The 16,919-nt window shown below is 54.3% G+C and overlaps 1 protein-coding gene across 4 annotated transcripts in view; it reads right to left on the reverse strand.

Annotated features, from left to right (window-relative positions):
* Window positions 1-265: 265 nt before the first annotated feature.
* Window positions 266-16,919, reverse strand: part of CHFR (checkpoint with forkhead and ring finger domains) — a 31,776-nt gene continuing 15,122 nt past the window's right edge. For 3 of the 4 annotated variants that reach the window (XM_075568600.1, XM_075568603.1, XM_075568602.1), the window contains exons 3-19: window positions 14,824-14,923; window positions 14,369-14,478; window positions 14,055-14,114; window positions 11,626-11,832; window positions 11,143-11,313; window positions 10,315-10,410; window positions 9,569-9,719; window positions 8,719-8,873; window positions 8,176-8,338; window positions 7,146-7,285; window positions 6,497-6,616; window positions 5,634-5,717; window positions 4,986-5,056; window positions 4,483-4,570; window positions 3,228-3,344; window positions 2,571-2,643; window positions 266-1,756 (exon numbers count right to left, since the gene is read on the reverse strand). In XM_075568600.1, coding sequence (XP_075424715.1) covers window positions 1,714-1,756; window positions 2,571-2,643; window positions 3,228-3,344; window positions 4,483-4,570; window positions 4,986-5,056; window positions 5,634-5,717; window positions 6,497-6,616; window positions 7,146-7,285; window positions 8,176-8,338; window positions 8,719-8,873; window positions 9,569-9,719; window positions 10,315-10,410; window positions 11,143-11,313; window positions 11,626-11,832; window positions 14,055-14,114; window positions 14,369-14,478; window positions 14,824-14,923 — 1,949 coding nt within the window. In that variant the 3' untranslated portion in view covers window positions 266-1,713. The remainder of the gene's footprint in view (window positions 1,757-2,570; window positions 2,644-3,227; window positions 3,345-4,482; window positions 4,571-4,985; window positions 5,057-5,633; window positions 5,718-6,496; window positions 6,617-7,145; window positions 7,286-8,175; window positions 8,339-8,718; window positions 8,874-9,568; window positions 9,720-10,314; window positions 10,411-11,142; window positions 11,314-11,625; window positions 11,833-14,054; window positions 14,115-14,368; window positions 14,479-14,823; window positions 14,924-16,919) is intronic. The other variant, XM_075568604.1, reaches the window with a different exon arrangement.

A 16,919-nucleotide genomic window follows, 5' to 3' on the forward strand; every position in this document is an offset into this window, starting at 1 on the left:
TACCACGAGGCAATCTGCTAATGGACTGTAGGTGTGTGAGAAGTGAATTTGCAATGTGATTTATGTTCCAATATCTGGGCGACACCTGTGTTGCAATGAAACGGAATAAATGGGGTTTGCAACAAACATTGAATGTGCTGCAGATGTTGCCACATGTATCCTGCCGACAACAGGGATTAGTCCTGGTGTGCTTATTTGCATGTCATCTCCCAGAATCCCTTGCATGCTAAGAGATAATGCAGAAAGACAGGGTCACAGACCTGTGAATGTGCTCACACGTGGTATTTTTATTTGCCGCCCATGTATTTTAGAAGGGCTCAAAGTCCATCACAGTGCAGCTACGGCCTGAGAAAAGCATATTGCCGTCTTTCCTGCATCATACTTCGCTAATATTTGTTGCATATTGCTGTTCAACATTAGGCCCAGACATCACATACCAGTTAGCGTGTACTTTATACTGCACACGTGAGGCGTGGTATGGGACAGGCAATGTATGCAAGGTGAAGGACTTATTTGTATTTTTTGCACTTCTGAAGTGTGCGTGATATTTCCAATGAGAAAGTCCCTTCTCTGCATCTTTCTGATAAACTTTTCTTCTAGAATTAATGAGGGTCAGGGCGGTGTAAAAAGCATATTCCCTTCATGACCAAGATCTCACGCACATACTAAATACACACTAGTCCTTGTTTCTTTAACACCGTCACTGCCAGAGGCCCTGAGCAGCAAGAGAGCTTCATTCATTAGGTCCAGTACGTGATAAGTGAGGTATCGAATGGGTTCATCCAAATTTGGATGACATTCCACGCTTTGCAGGTACATTCCAAGTATAGCATCAGCACTGCCCAACAGAGAAAGAGATATGCAAGTCCATCACACAGGCCACACAAATAACACATGCTCTATTACCAGGGTTCAGTTATCTTTGCGTACAAACCCCCTTTCTAGCCATAATACAGAGTCTAGCGAGGCTTCCATTCTGGAGCACCTCGCTCGTGTGGGATGCAGACTCCTTCGAACTGCGGTATTCACATACCACCGTGTTTTACCACGGAAGGAGAGTGTGGCAGAGGGGAGGAGGGAGACGTCTGAAAGGTGAACAATCTTTCACCGCAATGTGTTAAGGAATTCAAATATAAGTAATCAAAGAACAAAAAGCCAAATATCATGTATAACAGTATATTTCTTCCCCCCTCCCCCCCCCCCCCCCCAGTGTAGCGATGTTTTATGCAGTTCTAAAATCACCGATATGATCCCCGTTCTGCTAAGCCCAGCTGTAAAGATGCAGTGCCTGAGATCAGAAACATCGTGAACTGCTTGGTAACAACGCACCGTACTCGTTTTATAACTGCACCCTCGTCGCCTGTCTTATTAACAAGTCATAAGTCGGGGTCCAGCTCATACTGTATTAGGTGCTGGATGCATAAATGCCAATGCAGCTTCAGCTCAGGCCACGTTATATAGACAGCACGCACGGTACTCGTGACTGCCACGGAAGTGCGAGAAGAGAAGGAGCCCTGTAACAGTTACGTTTGGGAAACGGGGGGCTTTGAAGTACACTTCGAGGTCACATCATCCAGTCTGATGCACAGGTTACATCTCTCAAACTCCCACCGGTGGGAGAGCTCAGAAACACGGGCCTGGACGTGAACTCTTCATTGGTGGCTTTGATCCCATGTACCACGGAAGCCCGGCCTCTCCCAGCACTGGACGGATTCAGTTCTTGAAACGGGTTTGTTCACAGATGTGGTTAAATTTCCTGAAAAGACAAAGAACAACGTGATTTGAGAGAACAAGCCGGTCATATCGCAGAGGCTCATGTCTCCTGTTCTGGGCCTCTCTCTGCTGATTATCGGTTCTGCGATTGTCACAGAAACAGTACGGACTTATGGATGCTTTGAGGCACTGGTCAAATTTCTATGGATAGGTCTATGGAAACATATGGTTTTGTAGCAGGGGTGACCTGTGTTAGAGAACCGGTGACTGGTATGCGTGTGACTGTTCAAGATTCGAAGATTTGCAAGCACGTCGGGGGAACAAAGTTAATAATGTATCTGTATCGCCCTGTGTAAATAACCCACTTTGGTAGCAGGGAGGCCAGCAATACATTGAAGAATGATGAATTGTAGGCCGCTAAAGATTAAAAAGTCACTTGCTTGTGTAATCACAATTCATTTTCACACGTTGAAACAAACAATCAATCAATCTCGCGCATAGCTGAATGGAGCAAAATGACAGCTGCTTTACACAAGGACAGTGGTGATAAGGGGAGGTATTTTATTTTCAGGACTATGTTTGTTTCTTTTAAAGTAACATCCACATCTTGTTCTCGTCTTGATTTCAGAGTGGGCTCTTATGGGCACAGTCCCATTCTCTTGATATTACGGGTTGAAACTTGCAGTCTTACAAAATACCACAAGGATACAATGATGAGTTATTACACATACTGTGCGGAGAGCTCAGATGCAGTCGGTCAGACATGCTTACATTAGAAGGCTTTATTTTTGCTGCAAGCATCACGGCAATGCATCGCTCAGGGAATGGAAACGTACGCTGGGTGCTGCTATACTCACATGGCATGGTGTGCTTTCACCTGGGTTCTGCAGTTCCGACCCCAGTAGCAGTTAGGCCGCGATGTCACCGCCACTGTGAGAAACATGCAAAGGCTTGAGAAGCAGAATGCCGATAAAATCTGCATCCTATGTGAGCTTCGAGGGGGTGGGGGGGCGGGGGTAGCATCATAAAATGATTTGGTACTTATAGGTTATTATAAATGATTGACTGATTTTTATCCTTCTAATAAAAATAAAAACCAAGACATCACCATGCAATTCCCAGCTACGGAATCTGGGCAGGGAGTTTGGAACCAGCTATGCATTGAGGTATTGTTTCCCAACTCCAGTCCTCAGAGAACCCCAACAGGCCGGGTCTTAAGGATATCCCTGCTCCAGCACAGGTGGCTCAGTCAAAATGACTGAGCCGCTGATTGAGCCACCTGTGCTGGAGCAGCGATATCCTTAAGACCTGACCTGTTGGGGTTCCCTGAGGAGTGGAGTTGGGAAACACTGCAATTGGGAAGATATTGGAATAGCTCCTCTCCAAAGCACCCATTATATAGACATACAATTTAGTTGTGGGCACCTCTGGCAGTGAAGGGGTTCATACTGTTTGGGGGGGAATTGCAGCAAGTTTTGAGGGGCAGCGAGAATCCACGTGAGAAATGGCCTTACTTGGTAACTCGGAAGCTGGGATGTTTTGCCTGTACTGGTAGGTCAGATCCCGGAAATTGCGCAGGCCGCAGAAGTAGCATAGCACCGTAGTCCCGTTGATCCGGCAATCTGCAGAGACTGGAATAAGGGACATGCTAAAAAATAAATCGCACAGGAGCTGGAATTAGGTGCTGACAAGTTTAAGTGCTGAGGGGAAAAAATGCAAGAGAGTGAAAGAGCCGATTAATCCCAGAACAAGCTCACAGCGACTGCAGTTCTAATCCTGGGAGAGTCAGAGCAGAGGCTGCTCCTGTTGCCATGTTTTTGGGAGTAAAACAAGGATTATTTGTACATGGTGTGAGGAGCTTAAATAAATTGCAAAGTTTAAAGAAACAGCACCCCTAAAATGTTCTTAACCCCCCTTATAACATAACCAGGATACAAGCAAAGCATTACTAACTATAAACCGTGGTCATAAATTCTCAGCAGAAATCAGAAAATCTGGTTTTTAATCACGCACACCAAACGAACTGTTTTTGTACGTCTTTTGCGTTAATATTTTGGCAAAGAAAAACCTCCGGAACGTCTCTTTTTAACGTTTGAAACGGTACAGACCTGAACAGGAGCTAAACGGAGGCTCTGCACAGCTGTCATATATAAGGACTGGTCAATTGTTACAGATCCCTGTGCCACAGCGCCATCAGGTGGACAGAATGAGCATTGCAGGATTCACATCATTGCAATAAACTAGTGTGTGAAGGGATTCCGATATACACATACCGCCAGGCCTGTTAACAGAAACCACCCCCCCCGCCCAAGGCGCACTGGGGGTCCTCGAGTGGGGGAGCAGATATGGGCCTGGGAGGGGGGGGGTAGTTGTGGACCTGGGGGGCGAGAAGAGAGAAGGAAGTATGGGCACCTGTGGGTATAGGTAGGAGCCTTCAGGGCATAGAGGGACAAAACAAGAGGGGGAGGTCCCCCCCGAGTGTGCCTACCTGCTGCCGTGGAGGATTGAGGGTGCCCACAGAGACACCTGTCAGAGGGGGCCTCCCTTCCACTGGCCTCCAGGAGGCCCCCTCTAATGGGCAGCCCTGCAAACGGCCCCCTCTGCACTGACCGGCACCTCTGCGGATCTGGCACTACATGCTGGGGTTACCGGCAGAGGGTCCCTCGACTCACCGGGCCTAGGACAGGAGTCCAAGCTGTCCCTCCCTGTTGGCGGCCCTGCACACTGCTGCCCAGTTACAAACAAAATGGTCACAAGTCGGAGACTAACCGGAAAGCAGGAAAACCCCTCTCTGAACAGCTGCCAGACTTTCATTCAACAGGTCCTTCCATGTCAAACCCCTGGATGCCAGGTAATTCTGAAACAGAGTGAGAGAGACTCCCAGAGGTTTGTAACGAGCTGTTGCAGCCCTATTGTAGGCTTATAGGCTGAACAGAATGATGCCGTATTTCCCATTGCTATCTTAAAATAAGCCCCCTTTCCTCCCAAAAGGGACCAGCTATACATCGTGGCTCCTCTGGCAGAAACGGGGTTACAAAACAGCATGCCAACATTGGAGAAGGGGTGGCCAACCCCAGTCCTCAAGGGCCACCAACAGGTCAGGTTTTCAGGATACCCTGCTTCAGCACAAGTGGCACAATCAGTGACTTGGTCTTCAACGTCAACACAGGTGGCTCAATCTACCTGTGCTGAAGCAGGGATATCCTGAAAACCAGACCCGTTGTTGGCCCTTGAGGACTGGAGTTGGTTGCCCCTTGCGTTCGAGCTTTTACCTTTAGGATGTCAGACTCGTAGTTGTTGTTGTTCAGCACGGCGTCTAAACATTTCTCCCCGAGATTTATCTCTGCGGAAGAGGAGGGAGAAAGCAGGGGGTGTGTGAGCCTGTCGTACAATGTCTGCAAACCACGGTGTGTGCCACTAAAAGCAGCAAATCTATACTGTCAACCGGGCAGTTTCAGTGGCTCGACGTGCCACGTGTATTACTGCTGTGAAGCGCTATGTGCATGGATGACGCTATACAAATGTGGTCTGACATTTACAAGAAGGTGCGTGTTAAGGCAGGGGGGGGGCGCAAGATTTTCCAGGGGGGCGCGGCGCTTACTGAGGCCCCGCGCTCTTCCCCCGGCATTTAATTTAAATGCCATGGGGATCGCGCGGGGCATCGATAACGTCCCTTACCTCGTCTCCGGCGGCTTTGGGCGACACGTGGCAACATGACCCCGCGGCGTCACGCCGGAGACAAGGTAAGGAGGGGGGGGGGGGGAGCGGGGCAGACTAAAAAGTTTGCGCCCCCCTGTGTTAAGGCATAATTACAGAGCAGGCTCTACAGGGGCCCAAGTTGACTTGAAACGTGTTAATATTCATTTAGGTTAAAAAAATAAATAACAAGTCAGGCAAACCGTGGTGTGGTCCCGCCTTACCGCAGAACGGAGACAGGCATCCGAAGCAGCCAATCCTGGTGCACCCCCAGTACATGTGACAGAAAGGCTGCAAACACACAGTGCCTGTGATCACAAAGACACAGAATTCAGATGCTAAAGGAGAGGCACCGAGAGGCGGTGAATGGAAAACAGTCACATCCAACAAACTTCCCTTTGTAATGTTAACGCGGCTTCAAGATGTGAGATATTAGGAAGATTTAAACGCCACACCTCTGCGTGCTGGAGGCAGATGAGAATTCCTCAGCACTTACAGGGCTAATCAGTCACGGTGAATGTAAAGAACGGGCTTCCATGGGTTAGAAGCGAACAAGGGTCCTACCATGTGACCTCTACCTACAACACGCAAAAGGGCTACAAATGACCTAGAGCACCTCGGTCATAGGCCGACGAGGCTGTGACCATGAGCTGGTCATCTCAGTCATAACCTGACCAGGCTGTGACCATGAGCTGGTCATCTCAGTCATAACCTGACCAGGCTGTGACCATGAGCTGGTCATCTCAGTCATAGGCTTACCAGGCTGTGACCAGGAGCTGGTCATCTCAGTCATAGGCAGCCCAGGCTGTGACCAGGAGTTGGTCATCTCAGTCATAGGCTGACAATGCTGTGACCATGTGCTGGTCATCTCTTGTCATAGGCTGACCAGGCGGTGACCATGAGCTGGTCATCTCTTGTCATAGGCTGACCAGGCGGTGACCATGAGCTGGTCATCTCTTGTCATAGGCTGACCAGGCTGTGACCATGAACTGGTCATCTCAAACAGATGATGCAACGACTTCTGGAGCCCTTTATGTTTAAACATCTTCCCTACTCCCCCCCCCAGAGTGTGCGGAGTTTGCCTCACATTGCTGGGGCACCACGTGCGGGTTCTGCTCCCGCTCTGCTCTCCGGTCCGGCATTGGCTGGAAGCAGCAGGTGCAGATGACGTGAGTTCCCTGAGAAGGACACGCATATTCCTGGACAGCTGCGAAGAAGGAAGAAGGAGGAGGAGTAACGGATCTGCCTCTCTCAGGAGGCTGGGGTGGGGGGTAAGAGGGGGACAAAGGGGAGGGGGGGGGAGCTGGACAGGACTGGTGTGCAATGGAGCAAATTACTCATTCAAGGACCTGCAACCTATTGCTCTGCAATGAATCACAAGCCCTCCAGCACTGGAGTTATAAGGCCCACTGCATCAAGCCAAGGACTTGGCAAAAAGATCTAGGTGTCGTTATGGCTCACTCAAGGTTACACTGCTTGGTAGACATAGCACTTAGTTCGCCCTTGCAGTTGCAGGGGGAGACAGGACATACGGAGCTGCTTTGCCATTTTGGGGGCCTGAATGGTATAACAATAACGCCTTTATTAGTCATTAGCAATACGTGTTGGAGCACAGTCCGCTATTAAGGGGGCGTCAGTGACCGAACAACTTGACCGTATACAATTATGTAAAACAATAGCTACAACTGAAAGGGTCTGTTGTGCTGGATCTGATTGTTACGCAGTCATGTACCAACCTGCAGGGAAGTTGGCAGAGGTAGAGGGGGCATCTCCCGGTGCCAGCGATGCTTCCGTCTCAGGAGGTGGCGGGTAGGGGATTGGTTGTATGCTGTGCTTGGCATAACCCGGGCACTGCCTGCAGACAGTGTAAGCCTGGCTGCAAGACAAAGACTGCATGGATCACATTACGTTACATTACGCTGAAGCATTAAGCCATGTATTCCCCAAGCACAGTCCTGTGGAACAATCTGATGGGTGTGAAGGGATCCAAAATTAATACACCACGGAGAGTCTGTGGCTCTACCACGTTATGGGGTTGGATAACGAGAACAAACACGTTTGATCTTTAGCTGGGAGGGCATACCGCTTCATATTGACTTGTATAATAATAATAATAATAATAATAATAATAATAACAACTTTATTTCATATAGCGCTTTTCTCCCAATGGGGGACAAAGCGCGTCACAATGACAGTATAGCGCGCGGTACGCAGCACATAGGAATGTTACAGACACAGTCCCAGGCCCGTGGAGCTTACACTATATGATTTTGGAGCTTGAGGCACAGGGAGATAAAGTGACTTGCCCAACGTCACAAGGAGGGGACACCGGGAATTGAACCAGGTTCCACTGATTCAAACTCAGCGTCGTTATCAGTCAGTGTCTTTACGCGCTGAGCCGCTCCTTCCCTCCCTTGAATGTATAGCGACATCTATTTACGACGCGCTTTACAGCAGTAATACATGTGACAAAATAATACACTTATCATGCAGGTTCTACTGTAACCAGTTTTCAGTATGTATACTTATGTATCACACACACACACACACACACACACACACGCGCACACACGCGCACACACGCGCACACACGCGCACACACGCGCACGCGCACACACACACACACGCACACACACACACACACACACACACACGTATAGGTATGTATATGTTACGTACAAGTACTTAAACAGAGACAGATAAAAGAAGGCACACAGAAAAGAGTTGAGAACACACACACACGCGCGCACACACACACACACACACCTGATGTCCGAGGATTCACTGTCCACATCCGATAGGTCCAGCAGGTCCTCGGAACTTCCCTCTTCATCTGAAAATGTCCGGCGCACCTTCGGCTGCAGCATGTCCTGCGTGATTTTGTTCCGTGCGTCCATGCTGCGTCTGTCTTCCTCGCTGCGGCATTTATCTGTACTTTGCAGGAGCAAAGCCAGAAGTTAAAATGGTCTGGGTATTAACACGCGTGTCTTATCCCAACCGCTGGCAGCCCTGCGGGACAGAGTAACGTACTGCACCCCGACTTTGCAGAATAGGAGTTCGTGTCCGTCACTACGAAAACTTCTACAACAAACACACTTAGTAAACATGGCCCTTTGTGTGTCTCCCCCTGCAGTTGCTAGGGCAAACTAAGAGCAGCACGTTCCGTCGCTGTAAGGTCGCCTAATCGGGGAAAGATTGCATTTGCACCATAGTTCTTTTCGGTCTGTGCTTATGAACATTGGGAGGAAGGAATCCTTGCCCCTAGAGCTTACATTCTGATGGTGCCTTATCAGCCCCCCCGTGACTTGCCTGGGTGCTGGATCAGGAAGGCCTCCACCAGGTTGTTCAGAATGTGGTTTTTGCAGATGCGCTCCACGGGACAGCGACAGGTCGGGCAGAGGGATGAGCGTTCCATCCACCCGGAGTAACAGGCGGCACAGAACGTGTGCATGCAGGGCTGCAAACTGAAGGCAAAATGCAGAGCTCAGCGCACACGCTGTTACCGGAGAGAAGCCCGCGGCGGTGTGCGACTGGCTCAAATCACTGCCGTTGGGAGCTTGGAGTTTACACTTAGTCCCTTGTCTAGTGGTAACTGGACACTGCTAGCCTGGGCCTCTCACAACGTACAGTTTGTAACTCTTATGAATGATGTATTCCAGGGTCAGAGTCACTGAAAGAGTTAATGTATTCCCCCCAGCACACTACTCACTAAACTGCCTTCTCAGGGAGGTTATATACATGCACTTCTGCTTTACTGCGCAATAAACCTCATTGCGAGCATTAAGCATTAAGCATGCACGTGCATCTTGGTAACATGTTAATTTGTTCTTTAGAAAACGCTTGGTTTTCACACTCGTGGTGAATAGGAGGAGGAGTGTGCAGCTTATATATCCCACCTCCTGCACAACAACTGCTCCATTATGGCGTTGGTCCAGGAGAAACACACTTCTATGTACACTTCTAGTCTCAGTCCCCCTAAAATTTAAGTGGCAGGCTCTGAATAAATATGAAATGCTGTTATTCCAACACCTGAGCCCCCCTGTGCCGCACAAACAGTCGTGTCCCAAACATTACCGAAACCGCGGTGATAACTTGTGCTGGACAAACACCACTCGCTCTTGCGGCCGCGATCAGCGGCTTGCTCGTGAAACCCGATTACCTGACGCAGTCGTGTAACAGTTCCTGGCAGATGATGCAGCTCAGGGTTTCTTCCATCTTGTCGGGTTTCACGCACGCCGCCTTCGCTTCGTCTTGGGCGCCTTTCGAACTGTCGGGGTCTGCAGGGGTGTGGGCGCCTGACCAGCTCTCATCTGAGGGAAGACAAATTAATAGATTGGATGGCCCCCCCCCTGTCCCGATGAGACACGCAGGCGGCATTAGAAACGGACAGCGTGGATCTCCTGGGTCTTACGGCTTAAACTAAAAGGGAGAAGGAGCGGGTCAGGGAGTCAAGACACTGACTTTGGAAACAGTGACACAGAGTTTGAATGATGGGAGCCTGGTTCAATTCCCGCTGTCACCTCCTTGTGACCTTGGGTACGTCACTATCACCCTGTGCCTCAAGCACCAAAAACACAGAGTGTAAGCTCCCCTGGGCAGTGACAGTGTGTGTAACATTCCTGCCCCCATATCGTTGACTAAAGAGAAGGAGAATAGAACGGTGGAAACTAAATAGTACGATCACGGACTGATTCCCATGCCGTCTCCTGATGTCACGAGAACGGGATTTGGAGCACCTATAGCGGGTATCCATTATTGTAGCAACAGCCGCGCAGACGGAAGCTTCAGAGCCGAGAGGGAGACGCCGATCTGCTTTCGATTGCTTGCGCGGTGGCATACATACAACTGCCCGTTTTACCTGCTACATTGTAAGTTGCCAATTTTCTAGTTGCGCATAAATTTTACCTTTTAGTACTTCCCTATTGTGGCCTTTCTTTAGTATCCGGAGGATTGAAAGAAGTTGGGACTTTGTTGCCATCTCGGTTATCTTCCGTCGAGACACTGTTTATTTGTTACACATTCAATATTGGCTTATCTATCTGCGCCCTCTTTTCAATGTGCGTGCGTACACACACACACACACACACACACACACACACACACACACACACACACACACACACACACACACACACACACACACACACAGTAAGGTGAAACCTATCCCATGCTTCATTTTGCATAGCCAGTATAACTAACCTCACACTGATGAGACCCATTAAGGTCGAAACAACTGGCTATGCATCTTAACCCAGGCGATGCTCAAAAGCTGTGAAATGCAGCAAGGATAAGCTTATAGGGGACCATGGTATATGCTTTTGAAGCAAAAAGTGGCACTGTGTGCTCATTTGCATGTCATTACCCAGAATCCCTTGCTGCAGTGGAAGTGCTGTGTGATAATGGTGAAAGGCGGGGTTGCAGACCTGTCTAAGACATGCAAATGAGCATACAGTATATTTCCATTATAGATAGATTGTACCTAACCTCCCTTCCTCCTAGATTGTCAGTTCCTTGGGCCAGGGACCTCCTTCCTAGTGTCTCAGTTTGCCTTAACATAAATGTATCCCTTTTGTCACACAATGTTATTGTCCTCCCTCCCACATTGCACAATACAGACGTAGTGGGGTCCCCCTCCCATTAAGCGGATGTCCCTTTAACACTTAAAAGGACTAATGACAGCAGCTTCGAAGACGATAAAAGGTTTTACAGAGAGAAAGCCGCGTTTGCGCTCACCTGCTCTCAGCCTCTTTCTCGGAGGATGCGAATCTCCCTCATCTGCTCCTGCCGGGGCAGGCTCGGGAAGCGAGGTCCCGTCTGTATGACCTGACGCCATGCTGTGTGTCCCCGGGCCTGCCCTGGGCTGCCCGCTGTCAGCTTGTGCGGGGACCTCTGCGCACGAAAGTCCTACAGCGCAGAAAGAAATAAAAGGGAGCAAAGCGATGAGCGAGAATTACATCCAGCTCCAAAATCAGATGTTTCTAAAACTAATAGAGGGAATTAATTTGGAACATGACAGTGTTCAGATGGTTCGTTGGGTAACTGCAAACACCCCTTCACTTCTTTTATTAAAGAAAGATGTTGCATTAGTAAGACCCTGTGCCTTTGTGTTTGTGACGGATGAATACAGAGAGGAGTGATGAGCTTTGCTGCGCACTATGTAACAGAGCAGGACTGCCCGTGCTGGGGGGTATTCAGGGTTCGGTCCTGTCCGCTCACCTGCCGCAGATGGTTGCGGATGCAGAGCTGCAGACTCGGTAGCAGAGGTAGTGGGTGTGCTGAAGAGGTTGGATGTGGAGGTGGAGGGTCGAGGTTCCTCGTAGGAGAGCGGAGTGACTTGCAGAGAGGCCACGGCCTGAGTCTCGTCAAGTCTCTCTGCACCGGAGGTATCTGCGAAAAGCTGGCACAGGGCTTCAGCAACCGCCACTGGAGAGAGAGAGAGAGAGAGAGAGCGTCCATGAAAGAGTGTGCAAAGGAGAGTGCGCAAGAGAACAAAAGGAGAGACCGAAAGAACGCAAGAGAGCATGGGAAAAGAAAGAGACGAGGGTGAAAGAGACGAGAGAGAAGGGGGCGAGAGAGAGAAGGGGGCGGGGGCGAGAGAGAGAAGGGGGCGCGAGAGAGAAGGGGGCGGGGGCGCGAGAGAGAAGGGGGCGGGGGCGAGAGAGAGAAGGGGGCGGGGGCGAGAGAGAGAAGGGGGCGGGGGCGAGAGAGAGAAGGGGGCGGCGGCGAGAGAGAGAAGGGGGCGGCGGCGAGAGAGAGAAGGGGGCGGCGGCGAGAGAGAGAAGGGGGCGGCGGCGAGAGAGAGAAGGGGGCGGGGGCGAGAGAGAGAAGGGGGCGGGGGCGAGAGAGAGAAGGGGCGGGGGCGAGAGAGAGAAGGGGGCGGGGGCGAGAGAGAGAAGGGGGCTGGGGCGAGAGAGAGAAGGGGGTGAAAGAGAGAAGGGGGCGGGGGTGAAAGAGAGAAGGGGGTGGGGTGAAAGAGAGAAGGGGCGGGGGTGAAAGAGAGAAGGGGGCGGGGGTGAAAGAGAGAAGGGGGCGGGGGTGAAAGAGAGAAGGGGGCGGGGGTGAAAGAGAGAAGGGGGTGGGGGTGAAAGAGAGAAGGGGCGGGGGTGAAAGAGAGAAGGGGGCGGGGGTGAAAGAGAGAAGGGGGCGGGGGTGAAAGAGAGAAGGGGGCGGGGGTGAAAGAGAGAAGGGGGCGGGGGTGAAAGAGAGAAGGGGGCGGGGGTGAAAGAGAGAAGGGGGCGGGGGTGAAAGAGAGAAGGGGGCGGGGGTGAAAGCGAGAAGGGGGCGGGGGTGAAAGCGAGAAGGGGGCGGGGGTGAAAGCGAGAAGGGGGCGGGGGTGAAAGCGAGAAGGGGGCGGGGGTGAAAGCGAGAAGGGGGCGGGGGTGAAAGAGAGAAGGGGCGGGGGTGAAAGAGAGAAGGGGGCGGGGGTGAAAGAGAGAAGGGGGCGGGGGTGAAAGAGAGAAGGGGCGGGGGTGAAAGAGAGAAGGGGGCGGGGGTGAAAGAGAGAAGGGGCGGGGGTGAAAGAGAGAAGGGGGCGGGGGTGAAAGAGAGACGGGGCGAAAGAGAGACGGGGGAGGGGGTGAAAGAGAGACGGGGCGGGGGTGAAAGAGAGACGTGGGCGGGGGTGAAAGAGCGGCGGGGGCGAAAGAGAGACGGGGGCGGGGGTGAAAGAGACGGGGGCGGGGGTGAAAGAGACGGGGGCGGGGGTGAAAGAGAGACGGGCCGGGGGTGAAAGAGAGACGGAGCGGGGGTGAAAGAGAGACGGGGGCGGGGGTGAAAGAGAGACGGGGCGGGGGTGAAAGGGAGACGGGGGCGGGGGTGAAAGAGAGACGGGGCGGGGGTGAAAGAGAGACGGGGCGGGGGTGAAAGAGAGACGGGGCGGGGGGTGAAAGAGAGACGGGGGCGGGGGTGAAAGAGAGACGGGGCGCGGGTGAGAGAGAGACGGGGCGGGGGTGAAAGAGAGACGGGGGAGGGGTGAAAGAGAGACGGGGGAGGGGTGAAAGAGACGGGGGAGGGGTGAAAGAGAGACGGGGGCGGGGGTGAAAGAGAGACGGGGCGGGTGTGAAAGAGAGACGGGGGCGGGGGTGAAAGAGAGAAGGGGCGGGGGTGAAAGAGAGAAGGGGCGGGGGTGAAAGAGAGAAGGGGCGGGGGTGAAAGAGAGAAGGGGCGGGGGTGAAAGAGAGAAGGGGCGGGGGTGAAAGAGAGACGGGGCGGGGGTGAAAGAGAGAAGGGGCGGGGGTGAAAGAGAGACGGGGCGGAGGTGAAAGAGAGAAGGGGGCGGAGGTGAAAGAGAGACGGGGCGGGGTTGAAAGAGACGGGGCGGGGGTGAAAGAGACGGGGCGGGGGTGAAAGAGAGATGGGGCGGGGGTGAAAGAGAGAAGGGGCGGGGGTGAAAGAGAGAAGGGGCGGGGGTGAAAGAGAGAAGGGGCGGGGGTGAAAGGGAGACGGGGCGGGGGTGAAAGAGCACAAGTTACATACACGTGCAGTTACACAACACACACACTTAGCACAAAGAAAGAAAAAAAAACCCAATGCTTAGGAAATACTGTAGTTTTTATATATTAAAGGCTTTGCTTTTTTCCAGTATAGTACTGTTCTTTGGGCAACTTTACCGTGAAATTGCAGCCTGCTGTCCAGGACCGACATACCTGCTGGTTCCTGCGTATGGTCTTGAGCTGGATTCAAGGATTTATACAGATATGCGACGTCTGAAAGCAGAAAGAACCGTCAGCAAAAAATGACATTACCAAGTTTAACACCTTCATGGCCGGAGGGTCCAGCCCTGCTGAAAGGAGAGGTTACTTTGTAAAAATAACGTCCGTCACCCGACACTCTGTCACGCTTTCTGTTCTTTGTACCCTCTGAAACTTTGGGAAATTCCCGCTTTCTTTATTTAACCCCTTCCTGAGCAGTGAAGACGGAGGCCGCTCATCCTAACTCGGAGATAAGAAGAGTCACTTACTTTGTTCCGGCTCGTTCTTCCTGTACACGACATAGATCACGTCTCCGTTCTGTAACCGGCAACTCTGCTTCTTCACCACCTTCATCTTGTTAATCACAGTGCCATTGGTGCTGGGCGGAGAGAAGGTCACGCCGTTTAATTCACCAAGCAAAACGTGAGGCCCCTGCGTGTCGCCGGCACTCTGCCCATAAGGCTGCGGCCATAGGGCGAGCGAGCGGCGCAAACAAAACGCAGCAGCAGCTCCATCGCGCCGGCAGAATTTTGAGTTAAAATTTTTTTTTTTAAATTGTGCGACGGCCGCGGTTCAGCCAATCAGGGTGAACCAGCCTTGTGACGTCACCGCCACGCCTTGTGACGTCGCTAACGATCTCAGGCCACAGATCAGCGCGGGAGTGAGGTCAGTGTGCATTGTAGCGGTGAGCTCACCACGCTGCATGGATATAGCTCTGTATTACCTGGTGTCTTCCAATGAAACGTGCCCAGATTCCTCATCCACTGTGATTTTGCAGTGTTCCCCAGACACCAGCTTGTTGCCAGGGAAGGAGAGGTCGCAGGCTGCAGAAAAACAAATCACACATATCAAAAGTCTGCGTGTGCATCTGTGTGTGTGTGTGTGTGTGCCTGTGTGTGTGCCTGTGTGTGTGCCTGTGCGTGTGCCTGTGCGTGTGCCTGTGCGTGTGTGCCTTTGCGTGTGTGCCTTTGCGTGTGTGTGGACGAGGGGAAGGGGGTGGAGAGAGGACGAGGGGAAGGGGGTGGAGAGAGGACGGGGGGAATGGGGGGAGAGAGGACGGAGGGAATGGGGGGGGGGGAGAAGGGGGAGAAGAGAGAGGACAGGGGGGGAGAAGAGGGTGGAGACAGGACGAGGGGACGGGGGGGTGGAGAGGGGACGGGGTGGGGTGGAGAGGGGACGGGGGGGTTGGAGAGGGGACGGGGGGGGGTGGAGAGGGGACGGGGGGGTGGAGAGGGGATGGGGGGTGGAGAGGGGACGGGGGGTGGAGAGGGGACGGGGGGGGTGGAGAGGGGACGGGGGGGTGGAGAGGGGACGGGGGGTGGAGAGGGGACGGGGGGGTGGAGAGGGGACGGGGGGTGGAGAGGGGACGGGGGGGTGGAGAGGGGACGGGGGGTGGAGAGGGGACGGGGGGGGTGGAGAGGGGACGGGGGGGGGTGGAGAGGGGACGGGGGGGTGGAGAGGGGACGGGGGGGGTGGAGAGGGGACGGGGGGGGGGTGGAGAGGGGACGGGGGGGGGTGGAGAGGGGACGGGGGGGGTGGAGAGGGGACGGGGGGGGTGGAGAGGGGACGGGGGGGGTGGAGAGGGGACGGGGGGGGGTGGAGAGGGGACGGGGGGGGTGGAGAGGGGACGGGGGGGGGTGGAGAGGGGACGGGGGGGGTGGAGAGGGGACGGGGGGGGGTGGAGAGGGGACGGGGGGGGTGGAGAGGGGACGGGGGGGGTGGAGAGGGGACGGGGGGGTGGAGAGGGGACAGGGGGGGGGGGTGGAGAGGGGACGGGGGGGGGTGGAGAGGGGACGGGGGGGTGGAGAGGGGACCGGGGGGTGGAGAGGGGACGGGGGGGTGGAGAGGGGACGGGGGGGTGGAGAGGGGACGGGGGGGTGGAGAGGGGACGGGGGGGTGGAGAGGGGACGGGGGGGTGGAGAGGGGACGAAAGGACGAGGGGACGGGGGGGTGGAGAGGGGACGAAAGGACAGGGGGACGGAGAGGGGACGGAGAGGGGACGGGGGGACGGAGAGGGGACGGGGGGACGGAGAGGCGGGAGAGAGGACAAGAGGACGAGGGGACGGGAGGCGGGAGAGGGGACGGGAGGCGGGAAAGAGGACGAGGGGACGGGAGGCGGGAGAGAGGACGAGGGGACGGGAGGCGGGAGAGGGGACAGGAGGCGGGAGAGGGGACGAGGGGACGGGAGGCGGGAGAGAGGACGAGGGGACGGGAGGCGGGAGAGAGGACGGGAGGCGGGAGAGAGGAATAGGGGACAGGAGGCGGGAGAGAGGACGAGGGGACGGGAGGCGGGAGAGAGGACGGGAGGCGGGAGAGAGGACGGGAGGCGGGAGAGGACGGGAGGCGGGAGAGAGGACGGGAGGCGGGAGAGAGGACGGGAGGCGGGAGAGAGGACGGGAGGCGGGAAAGAGGACGAGGGGACGGGAGGCGGGAAAGAGGACGAGGGGACGGGAGGCGGGAGAGAGGACGAGGGGACGGGAGGCGGGAGAGAGGACGAGGGGACGGGAGGCGGGAGAGAGGACGGGAGGCGGGAGAGAGGACGAGGGGACGGGAGGCGGGAGAGAGGACGAGGGGACGGGAGGCGGGAGAGAGGACGAGGGGACGGGAGGCGGGAGAGAGGACGAGGGGACGGGAGGCGGGAGAGAGGACGAGGGGACGGGAGGCGGGAGAGAGGACGAGGGGACGGGAGGCGGGAGAGAGGACGAGGGGACGGGAGGCGGGAGAGAGGACGAGGGGACGGGAGGCGGGAGAGAGGACGAGGGGACGAGGGGACGGGAGGCGGGAGAGAGGACGAGGGGACGGGAGGCGGGAGAGAGGACG

The sequence above is a fragment of the Ascaphus truei genome, chromosome 13 (genome assembly GCF_040206685.1).
Source record: "Ascaphus truei isolate aAscTru1 chromosome 13, aAscTru1.hap1, whole genome shotgun sequence".
Lineage (NCBI taxonomy): Eukaryota > Metazoa > Chordata > Amphibia > Anura > Ascaphidae > Ascaphus > Ascaphus truei.